At 35.0% G+C, this 25,675-nt stretch overlaps 1 protein-coding gene across 1 annotated transcript in view; it reads right to left on the bottom strand.

Moving 5' to 3' along the window:
* Window positions 1-25,675, bottom strand: part of LOC145277628 (platelet-activating factor acetylhydrolase IB subunit alpha2-like) — a 142,520-nt gene that overhangs the window by 14,112 nt on the left and 102,733 nt on the right. The window contains exon 2 of the mRNA XM_080129186.1: window positions 9,409-9,498. Within this exon, the coding sequence (XP_079985312.1) occupies window positions 9,409-9,498 (90 nt within the window). The remainder of the gene's footprint in view (window positions 1-9,408; window positions 9,499-25,675) is intronic.

Below are 25,675 nucleotides of genomic sequence, written 5' to 3'. Positions count from 1 at the left end.
TTACAAACATTGAATGTTAAAAAATTTGATTTTCTGATCAAATAGACAATTGAAAATTACAAAAGATATTGAATCTAAATGAAAGCAAAGAATGAAGTGACATAATTCTGATGTAAACCGTTTTTCAAGATAAACAAGGAAATTTGAGAAAATCAAAGAGAACCTATGAGGGTCATTCTAAAAGTAAGGCCTCCTATTTTTTTTTTTTAAATTCCAAAAGTTGAAGAGCTATGAAGATAGTAGTGGTACCATTAAAACAAGTGGCTTTTTGTGCTCTAGAATTTGTTTTCCTTACATAGTCATGACCATTTTCAATACATTTTTACCAGGAATTCAATGACGCACGCAGCATCTACTTATGTACATCCATGACTGGGGTTGCTTTTTTTTAATTTTTTTTTATATTTTTTTAAAGAGTCTCACACAGTCAATATCTGCAACAGGGAGATGGAACTTTCAGGTCATGAATACATAAGTTCAGTCATCATAATACAATTGGCAATTCCTTTTGATCCATTCAGGCAAAAAAAAAAAAGAAAATAAATAAATAAGGAGGTATTACTTTTGGAACACTTATAATACAAGTTTACACATTAACCAAATACAGAGAGGGTGCATAAGAGTCTCAGAAATCATCTATAATATAAATCTCACCTATCTGTTTAAATGTATGTATGTCTACCTAAAACTTTTGACAGAGACGACGGAGTTTCATGAGATCGGTATCATTTTGAAGCTCGACCCTTTGGACGACAAATATCGAAAAATTGGCCCAAAACATTAATTTCTTCACCCTCAACTGGGCACTTTTCTACAGGGAAGGGTTGCTTTTTCACCGCTGTTTTCAAGAATCATTGCCCCATTGTCTAGCCTTTATTTAAACCTACGTCACTTCCGGTTTGGTCATGAGCGCAACAGCAAACATGTCACTTTTTTCATGTTCTTTTCCTCCTTTGTGGTACAGGTTAGAGTCTGCCTGCCTACTACCACTTTTTTTTTTTTTGTTGCTTAAAACACCTCCGGGCAACACCGGGCAGTCAGACTAGTTTATGAATAAAACTCAACAGAAAACTGTTTCATGTTTATAAAATGATAAACAGAAGGAAATCTTTCACAACTAACAATCATAATTGTTTGTATTTTTTGTTGTCTCATAATAAATTAAGATACATTACAGATATGAAAAACTTTAATTATCTCTCCTGCACAGATGGTGATGTAAAAAAAAAAAAAAAAAAAAAAAAATCAAAAAAAATGTTGACATGGTCTAGTAATGTCCATCGACCATAAAAACAATTTGGATATTTCAAGGAAGTTCTAAAATAGTCATATTTCAGAAACCAAAGCACTTAAAAATCTTCAAAATACGACCATTTTGTTTAGAAATGAATATCCTTTAACATGTTTTAATAAATAATAATCTACATGATATATATGAAAATATTTTAGACAATGATAAAAATGTTAGCGCTATAAAACATTGACTTTTTTGTGCCAGAAGCTCGGTGTTATAATGAATTTCAGCATGAAATCTGGAAAACAATTAGAAAAAAAACCCATCAATCTTATTGTTGGGATGGGTACTAAATAAATTTGTCCGTTCACTTTTTGTTTTAAAAATAAAACTTTAATATGACAGGTTTTGAACATTTTTTTCTAAATATTTTCCATACCCCAAGTAATGAGTAAATTAATGTTATTTTCATGCATTAAAATTATAATTCTGTGTTGATTTCTCTTTTGGTATGAAATGTTTTTGAATAGGATCTATCTCCAAATTGTAAGGTGTTTTCAATGAAAGTAAACAATTTAACTAGTAGCACTAACAATTATAACCTAAGCAGCTGCTGTTGGCTTGGTTTGAAATGAACGAGTTTTGTGAATTACATTTTGGAAATGACTTGTTTAAAATAAGGTTTTTTTGGATTCTTTTATAAAGTTAAAAAAAAAAAAAATGCTGGTTATTAAATATATTTAACTTTCGAATTTTAATTACAGTAATAAATAACTTTATAGCTGCCAATTAAAACTAAATAAGATTCTACTCCTTTAGACAGTTATGTGTGTGAATACCCTGAAGAAAAAAAATCTGCTCTAAAACGTTAGAATGGCCTGGAAATGGTGGATTAGGTTACATAAAATTTATATGTAAAATTAATCCATTAATTTTTTTTTTTTTTTTAATTTCTGCCAACTTTTTCACTGTGTTCATACGTAATTGCCTAAGAAAAAAAAAAAATTTTGGACAGGCAGGTAGAAGCAATTTAGCAGGTGTTATCTACAATACCAAAAACAAATCTTGCAATATATTCATTTTTAAACAGTCCTTGTATTAGGTTTCAATTTCTGATTTCAAACGCATTACAAATCAACTTGTAGTTCTTTTTAATGGATACATGGAATTCTTATGGTATTGCAACATATTTATGTGAATTTACTGCAGATTACTTAGAAATGATTAATTCCTGAAGATTTTTAGTAGTATATTAGGATTCCTTATACAAAAGTACATTATATGGCGAATTTGATTGCTTAATCTTGTGTTTTAACAAAGATGTAACATTTTTACTGAAAAAGTGATGTAAAAAAAAAAAGTGATGAAAGTCATGATCTTAAAAAGGGAAAAAATATCCAAATGTGTGAAGCACAAAAATAGTCATAGCTTCATTTTGGTCAGATTTATGCTTTAAAAAAGTCCAAATACAATTTTTGAGGGCCAAACTACTTATACAAAGCCTTGTTTTCAAATATTATAATATATGATCAGTGTTGTAATCGCGTGAGAAAGGAACTCCTAGTAATTTCAATGTGTAGCGGTTCTTCAGAGATAGTGAAATGTTACATAAAAAGGGAACATTTGAAAGAAAACATGAAAAATAAAATGAAAAATATTTTTAAAAATATTAAAAAAAAAGAAAAGAATATTAAGAGGTGCTGGACTGAAAGAGTAAATTAAAGATGGTCTCTTAAGATGCGATTTTATTTGTATTGAACTATGTAGCACAATATTACTTTCTTATTAGTACTTGTTAATTTATCTCATTTGATGGAGTTCTATATTTAAAATACAATGTACACTATTTTCAGAGAAATGTTACTAAACTCATTTGCTGTTTGTTATTGGGTTTTCTGTTTTAAAACTTTTTTGTACTATACAAAAAACTATAAGCTTTACCAAAACATTTGATTCAATATATTTCATTCCATGGAATTTTTATGAGTCCTATTAAATATATTGCAAAAAGCCTTTCATTTTTTTTTTTTTTTTTTTTAAGTTGATCAGAAGATCTATTGTCATGAGCTGGTGACTCAAACAAATTCACCGGTTTGCAAACCTAAATTGCTTAAGGAGTAGATAGGCTCTGTCTATCGCCCAGCTTCCATACTCCTTCTTTACCTATTAGTCAAGCGCAGAGACACTATCTCAGTGATTCGACAGAAACACCCAGTGGTAGATCTTGTTTCCTGGCTAGGGCAATGAACGCCGTTCTTCCCCATTCCCAGCATGCCCCACCCCTAAAACTGAACATTTGGGAGTGCTTGAGTATAAGATATGCCTGAGCGATTAGATTGGGTTGACCTTCTAAACGGTTGAGGGTACCGGATTGACAGTTCCTGGCTGCTGTTCCCGACTGGTAGTACAGGAGCCCTAACTCTTTGGTAGCGCTTAGAGCGGCTGCTCCATCAACAGTTGAATAATATCGGGTTGTTTGCAGTGCCATGACGCGCATGGAAAGGGACCCTGCACTCATCCCCGGAGGGCTTTCCTGAGGCCACAATCCTAATTGGAGAAAGGTCAGCTGATGGTCTACTTGTGCTGCATGTCTGAAGCTCCGCATAACCTCTTGTTTAGCTTCCCCTTACCGAAACTCTTAAAAAAAACATGACGACAGTACAATCTAAAAATAAGCTTAAACCAGGATTAGGGACAAACAAATTCAACTTGCCTCCTCCCTTGAGGCTCTCATTCACAAATATCCGTGGGCTTAGAACTAACTTAGCTGATGTTGAAGCATTTCTCTTAACAAATACCCCGGATATCTTAGCACTAAGTGAGACTAACCTACACTCCTCCATTCCCTCTAACCACTTTAACATGCCTGGATATCTCCCACTCTGCCGTAAGGACTCTGACAGACATATGCACGGACTTGGAGTTTACATTCGTAATACCCTTCCCTTGACTAGAGAAACAAACCTAGAAACAGATGATCAAGCCTTTATGTGCTTTAGACTAAACGTGCAACACAGTATTAGCTACTATTATTTTCTCTACCGCTCTCCCTCGACTCAGGACTGCTCCATAATAAACAAAGTATCTGACAGCATAGACACGGCACTGTCCCTCGACACTAGCGCACAAATTCATGTGTTTGGTGACTTTAATGTCCACCACAAAAACTGGCTTGGATTCTCTACTCACACAGATGCAGCGGGCAGCACAACCCATAGCTTCGCTATATCTCACTCCCTATCACAAATTGTTATGTTTCCAACCCGTTTCCCTGACCAGGAAGAACACGCATCACTTCTAGATCCGTTTTTGACCACAGTTCCCGATGACTGCATAACGAAGGCCCACAGCCCACTCGGGAACGCTGATCATGCAGTGATAATGGTTGAAATCGCCCTAAACTCTAGACCCAAAACTGAAGAGCCAGTGCTCAAAACAACGAGATATTATAATAAGGCTGACTGGGAAGCCATCAGGGAACTAATTAGAGATGCTCCATGGAAAAATATTTTCTCTCTCCCTGCTGAACAATGTGCAAACGAGACCACTGACTGGTTCAAAACTGCAATCGAAGCGCATGTTCCCATGCGGAAATTTTATAGTAAGCCCCACTCTCCCCAATGGTTTACGTCGACTTGTGCAACTGCCATTACTCAAAAGCAGCATGCATACCGTAGGTTTAACCAACATAAGTCCAGTTCAAACAGACTGAAGTATATAGAAGCTAGAAATAACGTTCAGAAAGAAATAGCGACAGCTAAGAGAGAATTTACGGAAACCACTAAAAAGCGCATCGAAGCACAAAAACTAGGAACTCGAGACTTCTGGAAAATCTACAACAGTGTAGTAAATAATGGGCAATCAACAATTCCCCCACTAACCAACAATCACGAGGTTGTCTCCTCAGCAACCGACAAGGCTAACATGCTTGCCAGTCGGTTTGCCTCAAACTCCACACTGGACCCTTCCAACCACCCCCTACCTGACTTTCTTATGCGGACAGACGCCACACTAGACGATCTGAAAACCACCCCTGCTCAGGTGCATGCTATCATAAAAAACCTTGACACCTCAAAAGCATGTGGACCCGATCTTATCCCAGCTGTGCTATTAAAAAAGTGCTCAGCCGAAGTAGCTCCAGTTCTCTCCAAACTCTACAACAAATGTCTTAATGAAGCTTGCTTTCCGGGCTGTTGGAAAACTGCTTCTGTTGTACCAGTATTCAAGAATTCTGGCGAAAGGACAGACCCATCAAATTATCGCCCCATTAGCCTCCTCCCACTTTTTGCCAAAATATTTGAGACCATAATTAACCATGCTCTAGTCCATCATCTTACAGATGCTAAACTACTGACTGACAAACAATATGGATTTAGACAAGCCCGTTTCACAGCAGACATCCTCACTGTGATCTCTGAACGTATATACCATTCACTGGACAAAGCGGGGGAAGGCAGAGCGGTAGCTCTAGATATATCTAAGGCTTTTGACAGGGTATGGCATGAGGGTCTCCTCAGTAAAATCAGATCATACGGTATCACTGGTAGAATACTTAACATAATTAAATCCTTCTTAGATAAGAGAAAAATCCAGGTAGTCCTCGACGGTCGCACATCTAAACAATATGATATAAATGCGGGAGTGTCCCAGGGTTCTATCCTTGGACCTCTATTGTTCCTGATATTCATAAATGACCTCCCCGACAACATTGCCTCTGAGATGGGTATATATGCTGATGACACTACACTCTATGGCAGACACGACAGGAAGACGAATGAACACATTTCTAAAGAAATGGCAGAAACACTAGAGGAAGACCTCCAATCTGTAGTGGAATGGGGACAAAAGTGGTTGGTCGCGTTCAATGCTGCCAAGACTAAACTAGTTTCATTCAATAATTACAAGAAACCCTCTCTACCACCCATAGCAATGGCCAACGACTCTTTATCTGAGAGTCCATCTTTCAAACTCCTTGGCCTAACGTTCACAGGAAACATGAGTTGGAACAATTACATTGAAGGCATTGCCAGGGCCGCTGCAAGAAAGGTAGGCTCTCTCTACCGTGCTAGAAAACTACTAACACCCGAAAGTATCCTGTACCTCTATAAGGCCACCATTCGCCCATGTATGGAGTATTGCTGCCACATCTGGGCTGGTGCATCTGCTACTAGTCTCTCGCTCCTTGACAAGGTTCAAAAGAGAGTCGCAAACCTGATAGGCCCTGAACTGGCATCTAAGCTTCAGCCTCTGTCCCATCGACGAAATGTTGCATCCCTCTGCCTTTTCTACAAGTATTTTAGTGGTGAATGCTCTGACGAACTGCAATCACTTGTGCCCCCACGACGCGAGCACCCTCGACAAACCCGACAGGCTACTAGATCCCACCCCCACACTGTAGAGATCCCTAGATGTAAAAGATATTTTTACTCCAATAGTTTCTTCCCCAGAACTGCAAGACTCTGGAATTCCATTCCAGGTCCCTGCTTCCCCAACAGTACTGACGTGCAGAAGTTCAAGTGTAACGTGAACCGACACCTTGCTGCCCAAATCCCTACATAGTACCCCAGTAGTTGTTTCCCCTGATAGTAGCCCCCTACACCAAAGTGGCAATTTGCCTTGTTTGGGGTGAAAATGTAATAAAAAAAAAAAAAAAAAAAAAAAAAAAAATGGTATAAAGTCCTATTCAATTTCTACAATGGAATCTTATTTCAAATTTTATCCTTTGTTAATAGAAGAGGTTAATATTTCACTGTATTCTTTCATTATATGAATATATTTATATGCATATATTTATATATAAAAATATTTACACATGAAAATCCTTTGCTCTATACTAAGACCAACTGTATTTATTTGTATATAAATATATTTGTTCTATCACAAAATTTAGGAAGGAAGAGAAAGCAAATAGCATGTTCAACAACCCCCTCTGCTGTTTAAGATGAATTTGGAAAGAATCCCTCACTATTTCCATAATGAAAGCTCCCCCTACTGTTCTATACCAATTGATACTTTTTTTTCTTCTTTTTTTTAACTTTCCAGTTTATAAATTTTTTTACTTCATTGACCGAGACATTTTATATGAATGAACACTAGTGAAGCATTATTTTTATGAAAAAAAAAAAAAAAAAAAAAAAAACTTTTTTAATCATTTTTGATTGAGGATATACACTTTGTATATGAAAGTCTATGTATTTTAAAATTCAAATTTAAATACTCAAATTGATAAAACATTTGTTTTGAATTGAAGTATTTTTAAGGTATTTTATTTTTTATCATACATAAAAGGAACAATTTTCAAAAAAAAAATTTCATATTTCTATTGAAGTGGTGATTATATGAAACTTTGCATAAAATAGGTGGTGTTTGGTTTGAGTGATATTTTAGCTTCAAATTTAATTTTCAACAGGAAAAACATGCTTTTAATAACAAAACCATATTTTTGTGAAGTCCGGGAGGTATAAAATATTGCTGTTGAACAAATAAGAATTAACAAGGAGTTTTGTTTAACGACTAAGATTTATTGTAAGTTGTCCTAGTTATGTATGTAGGCATAGGATTTAATGGTAGTTGGTTATATAGAAAATCTTTTTGTCTTGTAGTTGTCATTCTGCTTAAGTGATGTATCTCTTAAATGTCCATAATTGTAATTGCTCTGCTGGCAGGATTATTTCATTGTTTAAGTTGATCCAATCTTGAAAAATATACTTTGCTTTGATAAATATATTGAGTTTATGTCTTATATAGTAATTTTTGGAATTGGTTTTGATATATAGAAGCTAGTATTTCAAGTAACAAACTTTGAAGCAATAGGAAGCTAACTAGGCCAGTTAACATGCATTTTTTTTCCCCCTAAAGCAAGTATACAAAAGAAATAAGATAAACATTTTTTATTTATATATATATAAAACTAATCTACAAAAGTGTTTCATAGTTCTACCTATTGTCAGTATAGCTGGACTGTACTAGGATTTGAATCTCAGACCATATGTACTATGGTCGAGTGTGTTAATGTGATCTGAGGTTTGAATCCTAGAACAGTCTACACTTATTGGTAGAACCATGCATTTGTAGATTACTGATATGTTTATTTGTTTACGTCCCAAAAATATGGGCAATCTAAGGAAAAATATTTTCCTAGATCTCCAAGATTGGAGATACTAATAACCGTATTATTGTAAAAATAAATAAAAAATTGACGTGTGTGTGTGTGTGTGTGTGTATTAGCGAGGAGACGATTCCAATATTTTTCCCAGATTCTTTGCTAAATTCCCAATTCCGATACTTTATAAATCTCTAATTAACTATAAGCTTGTTATTTCCCGATTTTTGTAAAAAGACATGTTAAATATGCAGATATTTTCCTAAACATCAAAATGCACTTGAAGATTAACTATCGATTTTAGCTTTAATAGTATTTTAAAATCAATAAATATTTGTTTTATCATTACTACCAGTAATGGAAGATTTTGGTTTAAACAAAATCAAATAAATAAAAAGACAAAATCGTTTTTGTATCGTAAAATAGGCATTCATTTTTCCGATTCAGATACTCCCAAATCTTCGATTTTTCTGATTAATCGTCCATGTGTATATATATATATATATATATATATATATATATACATATATATATATATACATACACACACACACACACCAAAAATAGCAAATACAAAAATTTATTATGAACTGCTAAAAAATATTTATGCAAATAGATGTCTTGAGTCTTTCACATATGCTATATACTATTTATATATAATTCAAAAATGTTGGATTATTGATTTAACAGTAACCCGTTTTTATAGTAATACAAGATTGATCAATAAAAAACTTGGTGCTTGTGCACTTTTGCCACCGTGCTATTTATAAGTTTTTTCAGGTTGAATTCAAGCTTCATGATATCTTTTTTTATTATTATCAAATTGTTAGGTGGAAGCACAGAATAGTTACAAAACACTCTCCCCTCCCATGTTAGGAATGGCTTTCAAAATAATGTTATTTCAGCAAGTGGCAAAAAAATGCACAAGTATCCAAACATTTACATTTATTTATTCAGAAATTAAATTTCAATTCAAAAAAGGTGAATAGTTAAAGGAGTAGGTGATTAATTCAAAACAGAAAATTTTCTGTGCATACTTATTGGTTGGAGATTTTTTTTTTTTTTTACTCACTTCAGTTTGGCCAAGTTGTTGAAATAAGGAATCTCCAAGAAACAAAACTTCTGGTTCCTTTTCTGATGCTTCACTTATGAATCTTTCATGCTGAGGAAGAAAAAAAAAAAAATTTAAAAGGAAAAAAAAAAAAAAAGCCAAAAACAATGAACAGACAGAAAAAGAGAAAAAATAATGAAAAATACAAAAAGCCAATTTCCAAATATTCTAGAAATTAATTTGTTTCATGATCAAATATTCAATTAACAAAAATTGAAAACATTTTTAACACAAAATAGAAAAAACATTTGCTAAAGAAAGACTATCATTAAGTTCAATCCTAACTGATTCCTCAATGTTTTAAGATTCTGACATCTGTTGATATTGGCATCATGTTTGCTCGATAAGAGTCTAAGACAAAGTCGAAGAAATAAAAACTCATCTCAAAAAGTTTCATAAATAGTGATGGATTTTTTTCAAAATTCATTTAAGATGGATTGTTTGATTTGCAATCTGTTTTTCCCTAAACACTTGGAATTGTTTTTTTCCAATACTTTGTTTTTCCCCTTGACAGCTTTTGCATAAACAAGATAACTATATATTTATTTATATACACATTGACCTTTATTATTAAGTGGAGGATAAGGAATACATATTTTCAAATAGAACATATTTTCAATCAAATTTGACTTTTTTTAACACTTAAATTAAGGTCTCCAAAGCACTATTGAAACCATTCCTGATGGGCCTGTACCAAACCTGGTTAGGAGGTTTAAAGGGTAAATAGTTTTCATGCGTATACAAGACCTCTAAGATTTTCTATCCATTTGTAAATATCTAATTCCAGCAACTACTCAGTAGAAAAGAAAATTATGGGAGTGGAACAGATAAAAGCAGTTTATTTTTTGTGCTGGTGGGAAAATATTTTGTTTACTGGAGCTTGAAATGGACAATCTTTGGACTCGGTTACTCTTCAAAATCAACTGTAAACAATATGTGAAATATGATAAACTAGCAGCTCTGACCAGTCCTCATTCTATGCCCTAATTTCTGTAAAAATTACAGAAAGTAAAAATAAATAAAACTGATGTCATTTTGACTTCTGTTTAGCATAAGTTATGCCGGTGTATCCCAAGAGAAAGTACTTCCTGATTAATGTTTACATAATCTCAATGTAATTTTTAAAAGCTTGTGTAAAATAAGTCTTTACTTCGAAACAATTTTTTTTCCAGAATGGTTTTATATAATCTATAATTATAAAACTGAACCGTCCACCCTTGCCTGAATCTTGTCTTTAGCAATTGGGCAATTCCATCTTTTAAAAAGGGAGGTCAGGTGAATTGTGTGTGAGTACGTATGTATGTGTATGGCTGAGAGGTTAAGGAATGAGAGTGGTTGGTTTGGTTTCAATTCCAGCTGATGGCACCAAAGTCATTTTTTAGTTTTTATTTCACTACTATATATTAGTTCAATATAATGATAGAGGATAGTCTTCATAATGATAAATACATAATCTGCATGAATTCAAATATATTTAAGTGTATATTACAACTTGGCAATGCCAGGTGGCCAGTTAGTATATTTTAAAAGTTTGCATAAAAAAATTTAAAAAATAATCTTTTTTTAATTTTTTTCTTTTTTTTTTTTGATATCTTAAAATAAAAATCTTCAGATATATATTCTGGAAAGGAAGCATTTCAAAGTGAAGATTTTTTTTTTATGTAAGCTTTTAAAATTAAATTATTACATTATTAATCAGAAGGGACTTTTCCTTGGCATACACCAACCTGACTTTTGCTAAACAGAAAGTGGAACTGAAAATGACATAAGATTTTAATTTAATCAAACTAAATCTGCTAAGTATAGTAATTGGAAATGTTTAAGTTCATTTTGAAACAGAATACAAGTACAAGTAACTATGTCCTTGATAAGATTTGAACTCACAACTTCCCATCTCCAAGTAAAACACTGATTGACCCACAGAGGCAAACATGAAATGTCGAGACTATTAAATATGTAAATCAGTCTTTTTTTTCTTGTTTCTATGGAATTATCCTATATAGGATAGCTGCTTATCAGTGTGTGTGTGTATATATATATATACACACTAACAATTCAGCCCGGCTTTGCTCGGACCCTATGTACTGTTCATAAATTTATATGCATATGTATATATAATGCTTGATGCATGTCTGAATACTGTTTATGTAAAATTTCAGATGTTTAGACCCAAAATTGGCTTAATAGTTTCCTAGAGATCACAAAAGTCAAATCTTTGGAACTTTGACCCCTTGGCAATCAACTTTTCGGTCAAATACCGATTAAAAAGCTTGTCCTATGTTTGAATGCACTTTATGTAAAACTTTAAATGTTTAAATAAAAAATTGGCCGAGTAATTTGGTAGAGACCGCAGAAGTAAATTTTTTAACTTTGACTAATTATGACCCCTTAGCATTTGTTTTGGGCGCAAATCTAATCTAGTTAGATCTATGTCCAAGTAACCTATATCTAAAATTTCAAGCGTTTAGACCCAAAATTGGTAGAGAAGCTTGGTAGAGTTTTCAAAAGTTAAATCATTGAACCTTGCTCCTTAACAGCAAAATTTCTGGCCAAAACCTGATTAAAAAGATTTTCGCAAATCTCAATACCCCGTATGTCAAATTTCGAGTCTGTAGACTGAAAATTGACAGAGTTATTTGATAGGGAAATGTACAGACAGACAGACATTTTCACATATATATATATCAAATATGAAAAAATTGTATCTTTCAATGTTTTATTGATGTTTATGGAGGGACAGTAAGAGTAAATGAAAGCAGTTTTTTTTTTTTTTTTCACGTAGTGTCTTTAAATGTACAAGTTTTTGTTGGAATTCTTTGGAAAAATAAAATGAATAGTTTTAAATATTTGTGGAAAAAATACATTTACATTTTTTCCCATTTGGGGGACATTTTTCAGTTCACCTATGGGGTAACTCGTCCGAGTCACTAGTATCAAGAATGTGAGTAGCCCATGGAGAGAGGAAAAAAAAAAAAAAAAAAAAAAAAAAAAAAAAGGCTAAAATCAAGATTAGTTTCTTAAATGGGTGCATTTAGAGATAGGTCAGAACAAATATATTTTTATATGATTAAAATAAACTACAACCCACATTACAGATCAATTTTTTTATGTGTGCACACAAAAATTCATGATCTTATGCGCATGTAAATTATCTGATTTTCTGTAACACATTAGCATAACAGCATATTTACATTACAAGCAAATCCAACAAAACATTTTTTTCTGAAGCAGCATCAGGTTTGAAACTACTAGAAACTGCTTATTTCATTTTATGATCTAACAGAAAATTTTATGCTCTTATTAAATAATCCCTCCCTCCGCCCAAATAAGTAAATTATATATAAAAAAAAATAAAACAAAAAAAGGAAAGAAACTGGGACAGATAAGTGTGACCGGAAATTTGCTTATAAAATCTAAGGCAACAGGAACATTCCTAAAAGAAACAATCGGATATTTAAGTATGTACGAGCCCTTTCTAGTCTTGCACAAAAACACGCGTTCACATTTCAAGCCATTTTTCTTGTCATACACATACGCGCACACATACATATATTCACGTTCGCATACATACACTCACATTCACGTGCATACACACGCTAACGTACACACATACACACACACATGGGCAACGTCACTTCCCCTTTAAAGGAAATCCACACATGCGCAAAAGACCACCGGAAACAACTATAAAAGCAAGAAACATAAGCTGTTTCCCTCTTTTCAATTCAGCTTCTGAGCTGAGCAGTCGACGGACCATTCGCTCCCTTTCGGGGCACGCGCACGCCTCCTGCTACTATGTGTGGGGGGCAAGAGTCAACAGACAGTACGTACACCTTACACGCATTCTATCTCCATGGCCTGGATTGATTTTCTCTTTCTCTATACAACAATAGACTTTCCCTCTCACCAGCTAACAGCAAGAGACACGCCAAACTAAACACGTGTTGTACCCTTTCATTTAATTTGTTTCACGAAATAAATCCTAGTTAGTTTAATTCAATTTAACATGTTAGTCTCTTTCTCGATTCAATTCATTTTTCCTATTTTGTACGACTGGGGGATATGTATAATATATCCACCAGTCCACAACAAATTTGTGACCTGACGCGAGATGAACACTCATTTCCTTCTATACCACCACACCTGCAACAAACTGGCGACCGACTGACGTGAAACGAACACGCATGGTGACCCTACTTTAAAAAAAAAAAAAAACGAACATTTGAAAGAAAAATAAGTGAACTACTACCGACAGGAATAACTACTACAAACAACAATGACGAAACCCCTAGTCAGAAAAATAAACACGGAGCTGTCGACTTCATACCGAATATAAAGAAAAATTTGAGTTTGACAAACATTTTTTACAGTTTCCTGACATTACCCTGCAACAAACGTGAGGAGCAAAATCACATAGGCCTATACACATTCTCTCCCGCACATCAGACGCAACAACAAAGAAACAATCACAGGACATCCCTATCAACACATAGGAAGAAGTTGAATCAACACGTGTTGAGATGCACCACGCACACTGATAAACTCACAACTGGAAGTTTCGTTGACAGCAGGCAACTGGACACTACCATTCAACACAAACGAATGTGCAACTAGCGCTCGTACAGACAATACACACACTACCGCAGACTCACTTGCGAAGACACCGTCAACTGGACACGTCAATACGAACAAAATTTTTCCTTCCAAACAAACAATTCACTTCACTGTCCAAGCAACTCGTTGCACATGTCAGCACACACACACACAAAAAAAAAAAAAAAGTAAACGCCTTTTCCACGCGTAAGTAAATACTTTTTACGAACACACTGTTTTTGACGTTTTTAAACAACCACACCAACCGTAAAAAAACAGAACAAAAAGTCAATTGCCGAAAACATTACTTAAAAAAAAAAAAAAAATAAAAAAAATAAAAAAAAATATATATATATATATATATAAATAAATAAATATACACTGCATATTTTTTTTTTTTTCCTGGGAAGGGGAGTATTGTACGAGCCCTTTCTAGTCTCTCACAAAAACACGCGTTCACATCTCAAGCCATTTTTCTTTTCATAAACATACGCATACATGTACATATATTCACGTTCGCATGCATACACGTGCATACATGCTAACGTACGCACACACACGCAACGTCACTTCCCCTTTAAAGGAAATCCACACATGCACAAAAGACCACCGGAAACAACTATAAAAGCAAGAAACATAAGCTGTTTCCCTCTTTTCAATTCAGCTTCTGAGCTGAGCAGTCGACGGACCATTCGCTCCCTTTCGGGGCACGTGCACGCCTCACGTCACCTGCTACTATGTGTGGGGGGCAAGAATCAACAGACAGTACGTACACCTTACACGCGTTCTATCTCCATGGCCTGGATTGATTTTCTCTTTCTCTATACAACAATAGACTTTCTCTCTCACCAGCTAACAGCAAGAGACACGCCAAACTAAGCACGTGTTGTACCCTTTCATTTAATTTGTTTCACGAAATAAATCCTAGTTAGTTTAATTCAATTTAACATGTTAGTCTCTTTCTCGATTCAATTCATTTTTCCTATTTTGTACGACTGGGGGATATGTATAATATATCCACCAGTCCACAACAAATTTGTGACCTGACGCGAGATGAACACTCATTTCCTTCTATACCACCACACCTGCAACAAACTGGCGACCGACTGACGTGAAACGAACATGCATAGTGACCCTACTTTTTTTTAAAACAAAAAAAAAAAAAAAAAAAACGAACATTTCAAAGAAAAATAAGTGAACTACTACCGACAGGAATAACTACTACAAACAACAATGACGAAACCCCTAGTCAGAAAAATAAACACGGAGCTGTCGACTTCATACCGAATATAAAGAAAAATTTGAGCTCGACAAACATTTTTCACGGTTTCCTGACATTATCCTGTAACAAACGCGAGGAACAAAATCACATAGGCCTATACACATTCTCTCCCGCACAGCAGATGCAACAACAAAGAAACAATCACAGGACATTCCTAGTAACACATAGGAAGAAGTTGAATCAACACGTGTTGAGATGCACCACGCACACTGATAAACTCACAACTGGAAGTTTCGTTGACAGCCGGCAACTGGACACTACCATTCAACACAAACGAATGTGCAACTAGTGCTCGTACAGACAATACACACACTACCGCAGACTCACTTGCGAAGACACCGTCAACTGGACACACGTCAATACGAACAAAAATTTTCCTTCCAAACGAACAATTCACTTCACTGTCCAAGCAACTTGTTGCACATGTCAGCACACACGCACAAAAAAAAAAACAAACAAACAAACGTCACGTTTTTTTAAACAACCACACCAACAGTAAAAAAACAACAAAAAGTCAATTGCCCAAAACATTACTAAAAAAAAAAAAAAAAAAAAAAAAAAAAAAAAAAAAAATTATATATATATATATATATATATATATATATATATATATATAAATAAATATACACTGCATATTTTTTTTTTCCTGGGAAGGGGAGTATTGTATGAGCCCTTTCTAGTCTCTCACAAAAACACGCGTTCACATCTCAAGCCATTTTTCTTGTCATAAACATACGCATACACGTACATATATTCACGTTCGCATACATACATGCTAACGTACGCACACACACGCAACGTCACTTCCCCTTTAAAGGAAATCCACACATGCGCAAAAGACCACCGGAAACAACTATAAAAGCAAGAAACATAAGCTGTTTCCCCCTTTCCAATTCAGCTTCCAAGCTGAGTGGTCGATGGACCATGTGCGCCTGCGCACCTCACGTCACCTGCTACTATGTGTGGGGGGCAAGAGTCAACAGACAGTACGTACACCTTACACGCTTTCCATCTCCATGGCCTGGATTGATTTTCTCTTTCTCTCTCTATACAACAATAGACTTTCTCTCTCACCAGCTAACAGCGAGAGACGCACGCCAAACTGGATTGACTCTCTCTCTCTACAACAATTGACTTTCCCTCTCACCAGCTAACAGCAAGAAACACACGCCAAACTAAACGTGTTGTACCCTTTCATTAAATTTGTTTCTTCATGAAATAAATCCTAGTTCATTTAATTCAAAACACGCGTTGATCGTTCAAGTCGCAGCTAAAAAAAAAAAAAAAAAAAAAAAAAAAAAAAAAACAACTTTCGTTCCAAACAAAATTATAACTTGTTTTAAACGAGCAAAAAATGTTTTATTCTTAAGATTCTCCTCTAAATAGTAAACTTGGAAATCAGGAAAACCCATTTTCCAACCGAATGCAAACAGTTCAACTTAAAATCCATTCTTCTGAGACTACCGAAATCTTACTGTCAATCTTGCTGGAATATACAGGATGTTTTTTTTAAGGGCAGAAAACTTGAAATAGAAAACTATCTTCTTTAATTGATGATTTGGCAACTATCAGTTACTTTTAGTTCAGATTCGTTTGTCAATCGAAGTGGTTTTAGCGGGAAGGAGCCATATGCCACACTGTGCAATACAATCAATTTACCGAGATACATTTGATGAACGAATAATTTCACGAAATAGACCTATCGACAGGTCATCTCATTTGAGTGATTTAAACTTAGAATTTCTTTGGGGATTTGTAAAGTCCCATTTTATGCTGATAAACCAGACACAATAGACCACTTGGAAGACAACATTCGACATGTTATTGCTAATATTCATTTAAACTTGCTGACATTTTTATTAATTTTAAACAAGTACAAATTCAACCAATCATTACGCATAGATAGAAGTCTAATTTTAAATCTTATCTGTCGAGTTAGCTCAAATGATACGGAATGCAGCTGGAACAGTAAATGTTTTGGTTTCAATTCTAGCCGATGGCACCAAGCCATTTTTTCTTTTCAATTTTTGAAATCAATACTATATATTAGGTACAATATAATATTCAATAGAGAATTGGCTCTGTAATAATACAAAATTTGAATGAATTAAAATATATTTAAGCATCTTTTACGACCCGGCAAGCCATCCCAACTCTCCCTGCTAGTTGTAAATTTTTTTTTTTTTTTTTATGATTTATTTTAAACTAGCCTGAGTACTCAGCATTGCCTGGGTGTTTGGAGATGTGCGGGGATAATCATGTCGACACCAGTTCTCATGAGATTACCCAAGTTAAACAATGTTAAGCCCAGTCAGTAACAGGCAGAGGACCAGTTCGGAACACCAGGCGCTGTACATAGGATGTCAACACCTTGCAAGAACTGCAAAAACCTCATCTTGGGATTCTCCCTGAGCGGAACATACATGTGACAAAGGATCACTTGTGAATTTAATATTCCCTCAACATTTTCTCCTTTGGATGAAGTCAGTTCAACCTGCCTAGGGTGAATGGTCCTGATATGCATACATACATAGCCAGCCTACTTGAAAATGATTGGCTGTTTTATCACTGGATATAAATGCCCACTGACCAAGGTGCCTTTTATTTAGAGTGGACATTACTTTTGCAAAGTATCAAGTAGCTCAATATCACTGCATGGAACCTTGTATAAAAAGACATTTCAAAAAGCTAGCCAATTTCTTGGTTGATCTAACCCAGAGTCAAATACACTGGTCTATCATCTGCAGCAAGCAGATATGCACTAAACATGCAACATTGGACATGTTTACAAATGCATATCAGATGAATAGAGATCATGTACTATAGTTATCACCACCAGGTGAGAAAGGTGGTTATCCAGCAAGATAAGAATAAGATTTAAAAAGGTGAGGTGGGGGTGCCCAGAATTCCTCCTATATTAAAAACCAAAAAAATAAAATTTGTACAATGTACATACCTGTGACAAAACAAAAATAAAGAATTGATTTTTGGAATAAAACATTTTTGCTTCATCATGACTACATATATCATACAGATTTTACTTTATTTTCATTTCATAATATAGAGGGGAAATTTTGGACAAGAACTATAAAAAGTTTGATTCCCTGGAGGATCAACTGTCCTCTAGAACATTAGTATCAATATAAGTCACGATAGACAGTCTTCTGCTAAACTAAGCAATTATTTAATAAGAGCATATCATCTATATTATGAAGGGAAAAAATCTGTTTAAATGTATGTATGTATGTTTGTATGTCAGGTCATGTCATATGCTACTGGTACCATGTAACCCAGTACTACCTGCCTCATGGTCGAGTCACCGGCGACTAAACTGGTTCCCCCACCAGACTTGTTTGTTGAGGAGGGCGGCTAGTCTCCCTGAAGGATTAAAAACAAGACCTTCCAAAGGGCGAATGAACTCTTTTTCTGGGTCAACGGCCAACTAGCACCGTGTATATTTGTGTGTGTGTATATGTGTATTGGGGTAAGCCATGGTGAAGGCAACCTTTCTAGGAGAAGCAAATCTGATTTAAAAAACCATAAAGCGGGAGACCAGTACCTGCATTAAGCTGGTCTGCAGTTTAATTTGTTGCTGGCTATCTTGCTCTTGCTTGTTGCTGGATCTCAACATTTTGAACCAAGAGAGAGACTTAGCTGTCGTACAAAGCTAAGGCTCTGTAACATCATCTTTGTGTAGATACTCCCTCAGGCATTTGGGCTCATGGATTTTAAATGTCTGAGGGAGTGGCACTCGTCTGACAAGACGTTGCAATCATCATGTTTGTATATCTGCCTAAAACTTTCGACAGAGGCGACGGATTTTCACGAGATCAGTATCATTTTGAAGTTCGACCCTTCAGACAACAAATATCGAAAAATTGGCCAAAAACATTAGTTCCTTCACTCGCAACCGGGCAGTTTTCCACAGGGAGGGTCGATTTTTTTTTGCTAACATTTTTTGCAAGTCATTCAACCCTCGCATTCATGACATCACTTAAAAGGTGTTATTTCGACCGCCTATGACGTCACAACCACGGTAGGCACATCGGTAAGACATTTTCACCTCTTTTTCCTCTGGCACGTTATGGGTTTGAGCCTGCTTACTATTTTTTTTTCTTTTTTTTCTCAACCAACATCCATAGACACACACCACTTTTCTGCCTTCATGTCACGGGTTCAAGCCTGCTTGCCTACTAGAACCTCGCCGGGCACCCAGGCTAGTATCAAATAAATAAATCTCACCTGTCTGTTTAAATGTATATATGTCTGTCTGCCTAAAACTTTTGACAAAGACAACGGATTTTCAGAAGATCGGTATCGTTCTGAAAATCAACCCTTTGGATGACAAATATTGAAAAATTGGCTAAAAACATGAATTCCGTCACCCTCAACTGGGCACTTTTCTACAGCGAGGTGGGGGTGGGGGCGCTTTTTTCACCGATATTTTCGAAAGTCATTCCCCCTTTTCGATTGACTAGTCTTTGTCACTTCTGGTTTGGCGATGGACGCAACAGCAAAGACATCACTCTTTTTCCTTCTTCGCAGTACGGGTTCAAGCCTGCCTGCCTACTACTACTTTTTTCTTTGCTCAACACACCTCCAAACACCCGGGAAACCAGACTAGTATCAAATAAACATATTAGTGGTTTCAAGTACAAATACAGTCTTAAACACCTAAAAAAAAAAAAAAAAAAAAAAAAAAATTACTGCCAATATATCAATATATTTTAACAATTTAATCTTTAATTTTAAAAGATTTTTGTAGCTGCTGCCGACTTTGTATATCCCTCAACTCAAACCATTGGTTAAAAAGGTCAGATTTCTTTCATGGCAGAGTTCCTCCTCCCCCATCTCAGTTCCAAAATTTTTTTTTTTTTTGAGGAGGAGGAGGATAAGTATGCAGTCCAACCCTAACTATTTATAATCTTGATACCATTTAGGATACCAGAAAGGGGTTTTGAAGATACATAATTCAAATTTGAAAAATATTTTTGCTACACGCAAATTAAAATATAACAAAAACTAGGTCAGTTTCCTTTTTACTTCACCTATTCTTTCCAAAATAGAACATCAAGTGTGTGTGTGTGTATATAATAGTATATAAACTGCATTTTTTATAGCTCAAGTCATTTCAGGAAACATCTGGTAGCTTTAGATAGCAAAGGAGTGTCCTTCGGGGGGGGGGGGGGACTATTCAAAACTACAAACCTTGACAACAGCCTGCAAAAATTATATCAGCTGCAAAAAAGAAAAGGTTCAAGTTAACTAAGCTAAAAACAGTTACCACAAAATACAACCATTTTTATGAGAAAAAGTTGCCACACACTCAACATGCAAATCAGTCACTTCATGCAAAGTCGCAAAAACATTTTTAGGCACCCCTATTTTATTATCTCCCCCACATTTTTAGGCAACCCTATTTTATCATCTCCCCAGAAGGGCAGAATTAAAGACAAGACCGATTTTTAATGTGTAGATAATCCAGCTCCCCAAATGGGTATTTTGAATTAGGACAAAAATTTAAATTGCTTTGGTCTAGAAGTATTTTTCCTTAGGTATGTTCATGCAATAAAGACTTCAGTTTGAAAAAGTTTCATTATTACACGTACAAAGTGGATGGACACATCTTAATGTTTGCTAGTCAGAATTAATCGCATAGCCCGTTGGTGTCTAGTTGGTGCAGATCACAAACGACTAAGGACTGTTGTATTTTCAGATTGTACTGGTCCTTGGCTAGATTCAGGTTGTTTTGTTTTAACGTTGGGACAATTAATTAGAATCAGGAGGAAAAAAAAAAAAAAAAAAAAAAAACACTGAATCAGAAGAATTTGTGCCTATTTTCTGATGCCAAAAATTGTGTTTTTCTTTTTATTTTGTTAGTTTTTGCTTTAAAACTTAATTTTCTATTGTTCATATCCATAAAATGCCATGCTTCCAAGTAGTGTCATGCTTTTTCGAGGTAAAGAAAAAAAAAAATTGCTATTAGGTGTTCCTTCTTGACAAATACCTCCCTTATACTGTTTCAAGTCTTATTAAGTAGTCAATGAGGTTTCTTTTCCTGAAACCTGATTGACGTTCTATAATTTTTGTTTTCAAAGAACCAAGCTAATCTTTCATTAACCATTCTTTCAAATGTCTTGCATAGACAGCTAGTGAGGGCAATGGGTCGGTAGTTTATTGGAGTTGTATGATATTTGGTTTAGGTATTGGGATCACTATAGCCTGCTTCCAATTAGGGGGGGAGGGTACTGTTATTTATCCATATTTCATTTGTAGTAGGTAGTCCAGAGAGTTTTTGGTATCTTTTTTTTTTTTTTTTTTTTTAAAGAAATTGATAATGGATTTCATCAAAACAAACTGCTGTATCATGAGATTTGTGTATTGCTTCTTTTAGTTCTGTGCTATTGAATGGTCGGTTGTACTTTTCATTTTTTGATTTGAAGTTATTTTTCTTTTGGTTTTTTGAACTTATTGAAAATTGTCCTGCTAGTTTGCTTGCAATGTTTTCCTTGTCGGTGATCTTCATGTTGTTGCATATTAGGTGTTTGATTAGATTCTTGTTCTTTCCTGATATTTTCTTAACCATCTCCCATACTTTTTTGGTTTTAGTGAAGAAATTTAAGAATAGATAGAAATGTTAAGGATTTCAGTCTTATCATAATGAATGAACATTCATTATTTCTTGATACTGAGAGGGATGCACATTTATTTTTGATAATTAGTTTTTCCATGTATTCCATTTTGATTTGTTGATAGTTTTCCATGCTTTTGCTCTGCTGTTGTTGTATATGTCCAAATTTTTTGTTATATCATTTTTTAATTGTCTTAAGTTAGCACGTCTTATTATGGCTTTTTTATAATCTTTATTGAACCAGGGTTTGTTGTATTTTGGGGATGTAGAGGTTTTTTATATGTTCTCTTCTGCAATGGAAAGTAGCATATTGCTGAAATAGGTAATATGTTCAGAGTTAGCGTTTGCTTTGGGTATCAATCTATGTTGGCATGTGTTTTGGAATTTTTCCCCAATTTGCTTTTTGATATATTCCAGTGGGGTATATTGTCCTGATTTGGGGGTTTTAATTTTCCAGTATAATTGGAAAGTGGTTGCAGCTATAGTTCATGTATATGATTGGATCACAATGTTAGGTCTATTGCTTATAGTCTTTTTGTTGTTGGATGGAGATAAAGGCCTTTGTTATTGAGAAATAACTGGTTCTGGTTGCTTATTTTTTTCAACGATTTGAACTTTTTTTTTTTTTGTTTACTGTCCTATAGTTTAAGGTTATTAATGTCACCCACCAATAATAATAATAAAAAAAAAGGTTTTGGTAGATGTTGGATTAGATCGTTCAATTCTATTTCATCTATTATTTCATTCGGTGGTACATAAAGTGAGCAGAGGGTTATTGCTGTGTGTAGTGTTGTAGTTATTACAACAGCTTGCATGTTTGTTTTTAAGTTTACTGCACTGTGTGGAATATTTTTAATTATGAGCAATGATGATCCACTAGTGGATATGTTTGATATTTTGCTTATGTACTTGCCAGCAGCCTTAATGTATTTGTTTCAATTCATATTGCCCTTGAATGTTAAGTAGAGGATTTTGAACAAGATACATTCAGATGGTGTATGCCAATAAGCAGCCGAGAAGGTTTATAGTAATTATTAAAAGAAGCTTAGTTTTGACAGCATTGAATGTTACCATACATTTATAGCCCCATTCCACTACAGACTGAAGGTCTTCCCCTAAGGTTTTAACCATTTTCTTGGATATGCGTTCATTGGTTTCCTACAGAGTCTATTATACAGCATAATGTCAAATATATCCATCTCAGAGACAATTTTATCAGAGAGGTCATTTATGAATATCATGAATAATAAAAGCCCAAGAACCGACTCTTGTGTCACACCCACATTTATATCAGGTTTTAACATAACCAAAGACAAGCTGAATTTTTCTCTTATTTAAGGATTTGATTTTGGTAAGTATTCGTCCAGTAATTCATCTAATCTGGTGGAGTATCCAGTTTAGTCCTATTACTTCACGTAACGGGAGAAGGTGCAAAATTCACGCATGAATCAGTGTGGTGAAGCCACATTGAGCAGATCTTATTTGAGCTTTGAATACAATATTATTTTAAATATTTTGTCAAGGTTTATTTGTAAGGTGAAGTATCCTCATATCAGGTTGTTCCAATAAACCTTTGTACAGAGAAACCTTATACACTTAGTGTCTAGTAGGTATTTTGTGTGTGGGTCGGTTGGTTGGTTTTTGTTTATGGCATATCAACCCTTTTCAGGTTATTTAATGCCGAATTCAAAGATTTTGAAGAACTTTTTTTTAATAGAATGTATTTGTTGTTTTCAAGTCGGTTTCTATTCAACCCATATTTGGGGCCCTAACAGGTACTACCACTCTGGATCAGAGTGGACCTGGGAGCAATGGCAATTAAAGGGTGGCTCCACACTCCCCAAAGCCTGCAAGCTGGGGCCTCACCTCTGGATATAGTTTGTCATATCCAGGACCGTGTGTGTGTGTGTGTGTGTGTGTGTCATCAAAAACTTTTATTAGTAGTTTAGCATTATTTTCGTTTATAAGTAGCCCCCCCCCCCGTGCCAATCTTCAAATAGGACATCCAGGTCTTGTAAATCAACAATGCAAGAAATTTAAGAATAGACAGAAATGTTAAGCAGACCATATGTAGGTAAATAGATAAACATGTACACAACCGATGAGTGCATAATGAATCTTAATGATGATGAGGGGGGGGGAGTACTCGTTAAAGTGGCAGGTGTATATAAGAACACAATCAGATGTCCTAGATAAAACGGGATCATCTTATTTGGGATGAAGTACTTTTTCTACTAAATTTATCACCGAGAAGATAAATATTTATCACAATCTTATCAAAAGAAAAGATGATACTCGAGACTAAAATAACTATGACAACTGACCTACTATATAGTTTATAACAGGAAAAAAAATCTAATTCAAAATTGTCTTTTCTCCTATCCATCTAATCGACAAATATGGTTAACAGACCTATTTTACAATATATAAGACTAGCCCAGGTGCCTGGCGTTACCCGTGTGTTTGGAGGTGTGTTGAGCAAAAAAAAGTACTAGTAGGCAGGCAGGCTCAAATCCGTGACACGAAGGTGGAAAAGCGAAAAAAAACTGACATCTTACCCCTATTCCATGACGTGACTGGAAGTTTGGAATATTAAAATTAGGCAAAGTCAATCCAACCGAAACGATGGCTTGCAAAAAATTCGACCCCTCCTTGTAGAAAACTGCAGTTGAAGGTGAAGGAATTAAATGTTTTTAGCCAATTTTTCAATATTTGTCGTCAGAGACGGCGAGCTTCAAAATGATATCAATCTCGTGAAAATCCGTCACCTCTGTTAAAAGTTTCAGGCAGACATACATTTAAACAGAAAGGTGTGATTTATATTATGGACTAGTGTTGCCCGGGTGTTCGGAGGTGGGTGTGGTTTTGGATAAATCAAAACAGAATAAAAAATCGTTGCCCAGGTGTTTGTGTCAGAGGAGGGGTTAAAATTAAAAAAAAAAAAAAGTTTTGGTAGGTAAGTATGAAAGATCGAACCCGAACCCTTGAGGCGAAGTTGGAAATTAAAGTGTGAAAAAAAAAAAAAAAAAAAAAAAAAAAGCGTGCGACGTTAACCACTGGGCCACCACGAAATAGTAACGGAAACATGTTTGACTTTATTTAAGTATTAAGAATTGGAAAGTGCCTGTACTTAATGACTTCATGAGGTCAACTTTCACTGTGAGGCAGTACTTTATTTACTGCGGGGCAGCTTTTTTAGCTTTTTTTTGGTTTCCCCCAAGATGTTAGGGAGGGGGGAACAACTTCCCATAAAAAGGGGATTGCCCAAATTGAATAGCAATTGTCTGATATAAGGAGAAACTCCACATTGATCAAAGCTGATTGCTTTTGGACGTTCCTGGCAATCGCACCAGGAATGATGCCGTAAGCTTTGTTTCGCTTTTATTATTATACGAAAAAGCCCAATCCACATGCGGTGATCGAAAAATGTTGAATATTTAGCTTTTCAAACTCAGGCAAATTAAATAGACAGGCGACCCCCGTTGTTAACTCGTAGATATTATCATTTAGACGTAATATAAAAAGTTTTAAGAAGTGAGCCGACCAATCGCTTCTAGGAAAAAAGTCTTTCTCGGGCATACACAAAAAGCGAACATACATATGCACACACATTTTCGCTTTTATATATATATACTAGCCCGGGTGTTTTTCGGTGTGTGGTCAGTCGGGGTTGGGGGTGTTAATGAAAACCTAAGAAAAACGAACGTTAAAAAACCCTGCTT

Source organism: Euprymna scolopes, chromosome 6 (genome assembly GCF_053919585.1).
Source record: "Euprymna scolopes isolate OS-2025 chromosome 6, ASM5391958v1, whole genome shotgun sequence".
Taxonomy (NCBI): Eukaryota; Metazoa; Mollusca; class Cephalopoda; order Sepiida; family Sepiolidae; genus Euprymna; species Euprymna scolopes.
Note: the sequence above shows the minus strand (reverse complement) of the source record. Positions and strands in the feature narration are given on the sequence as shown.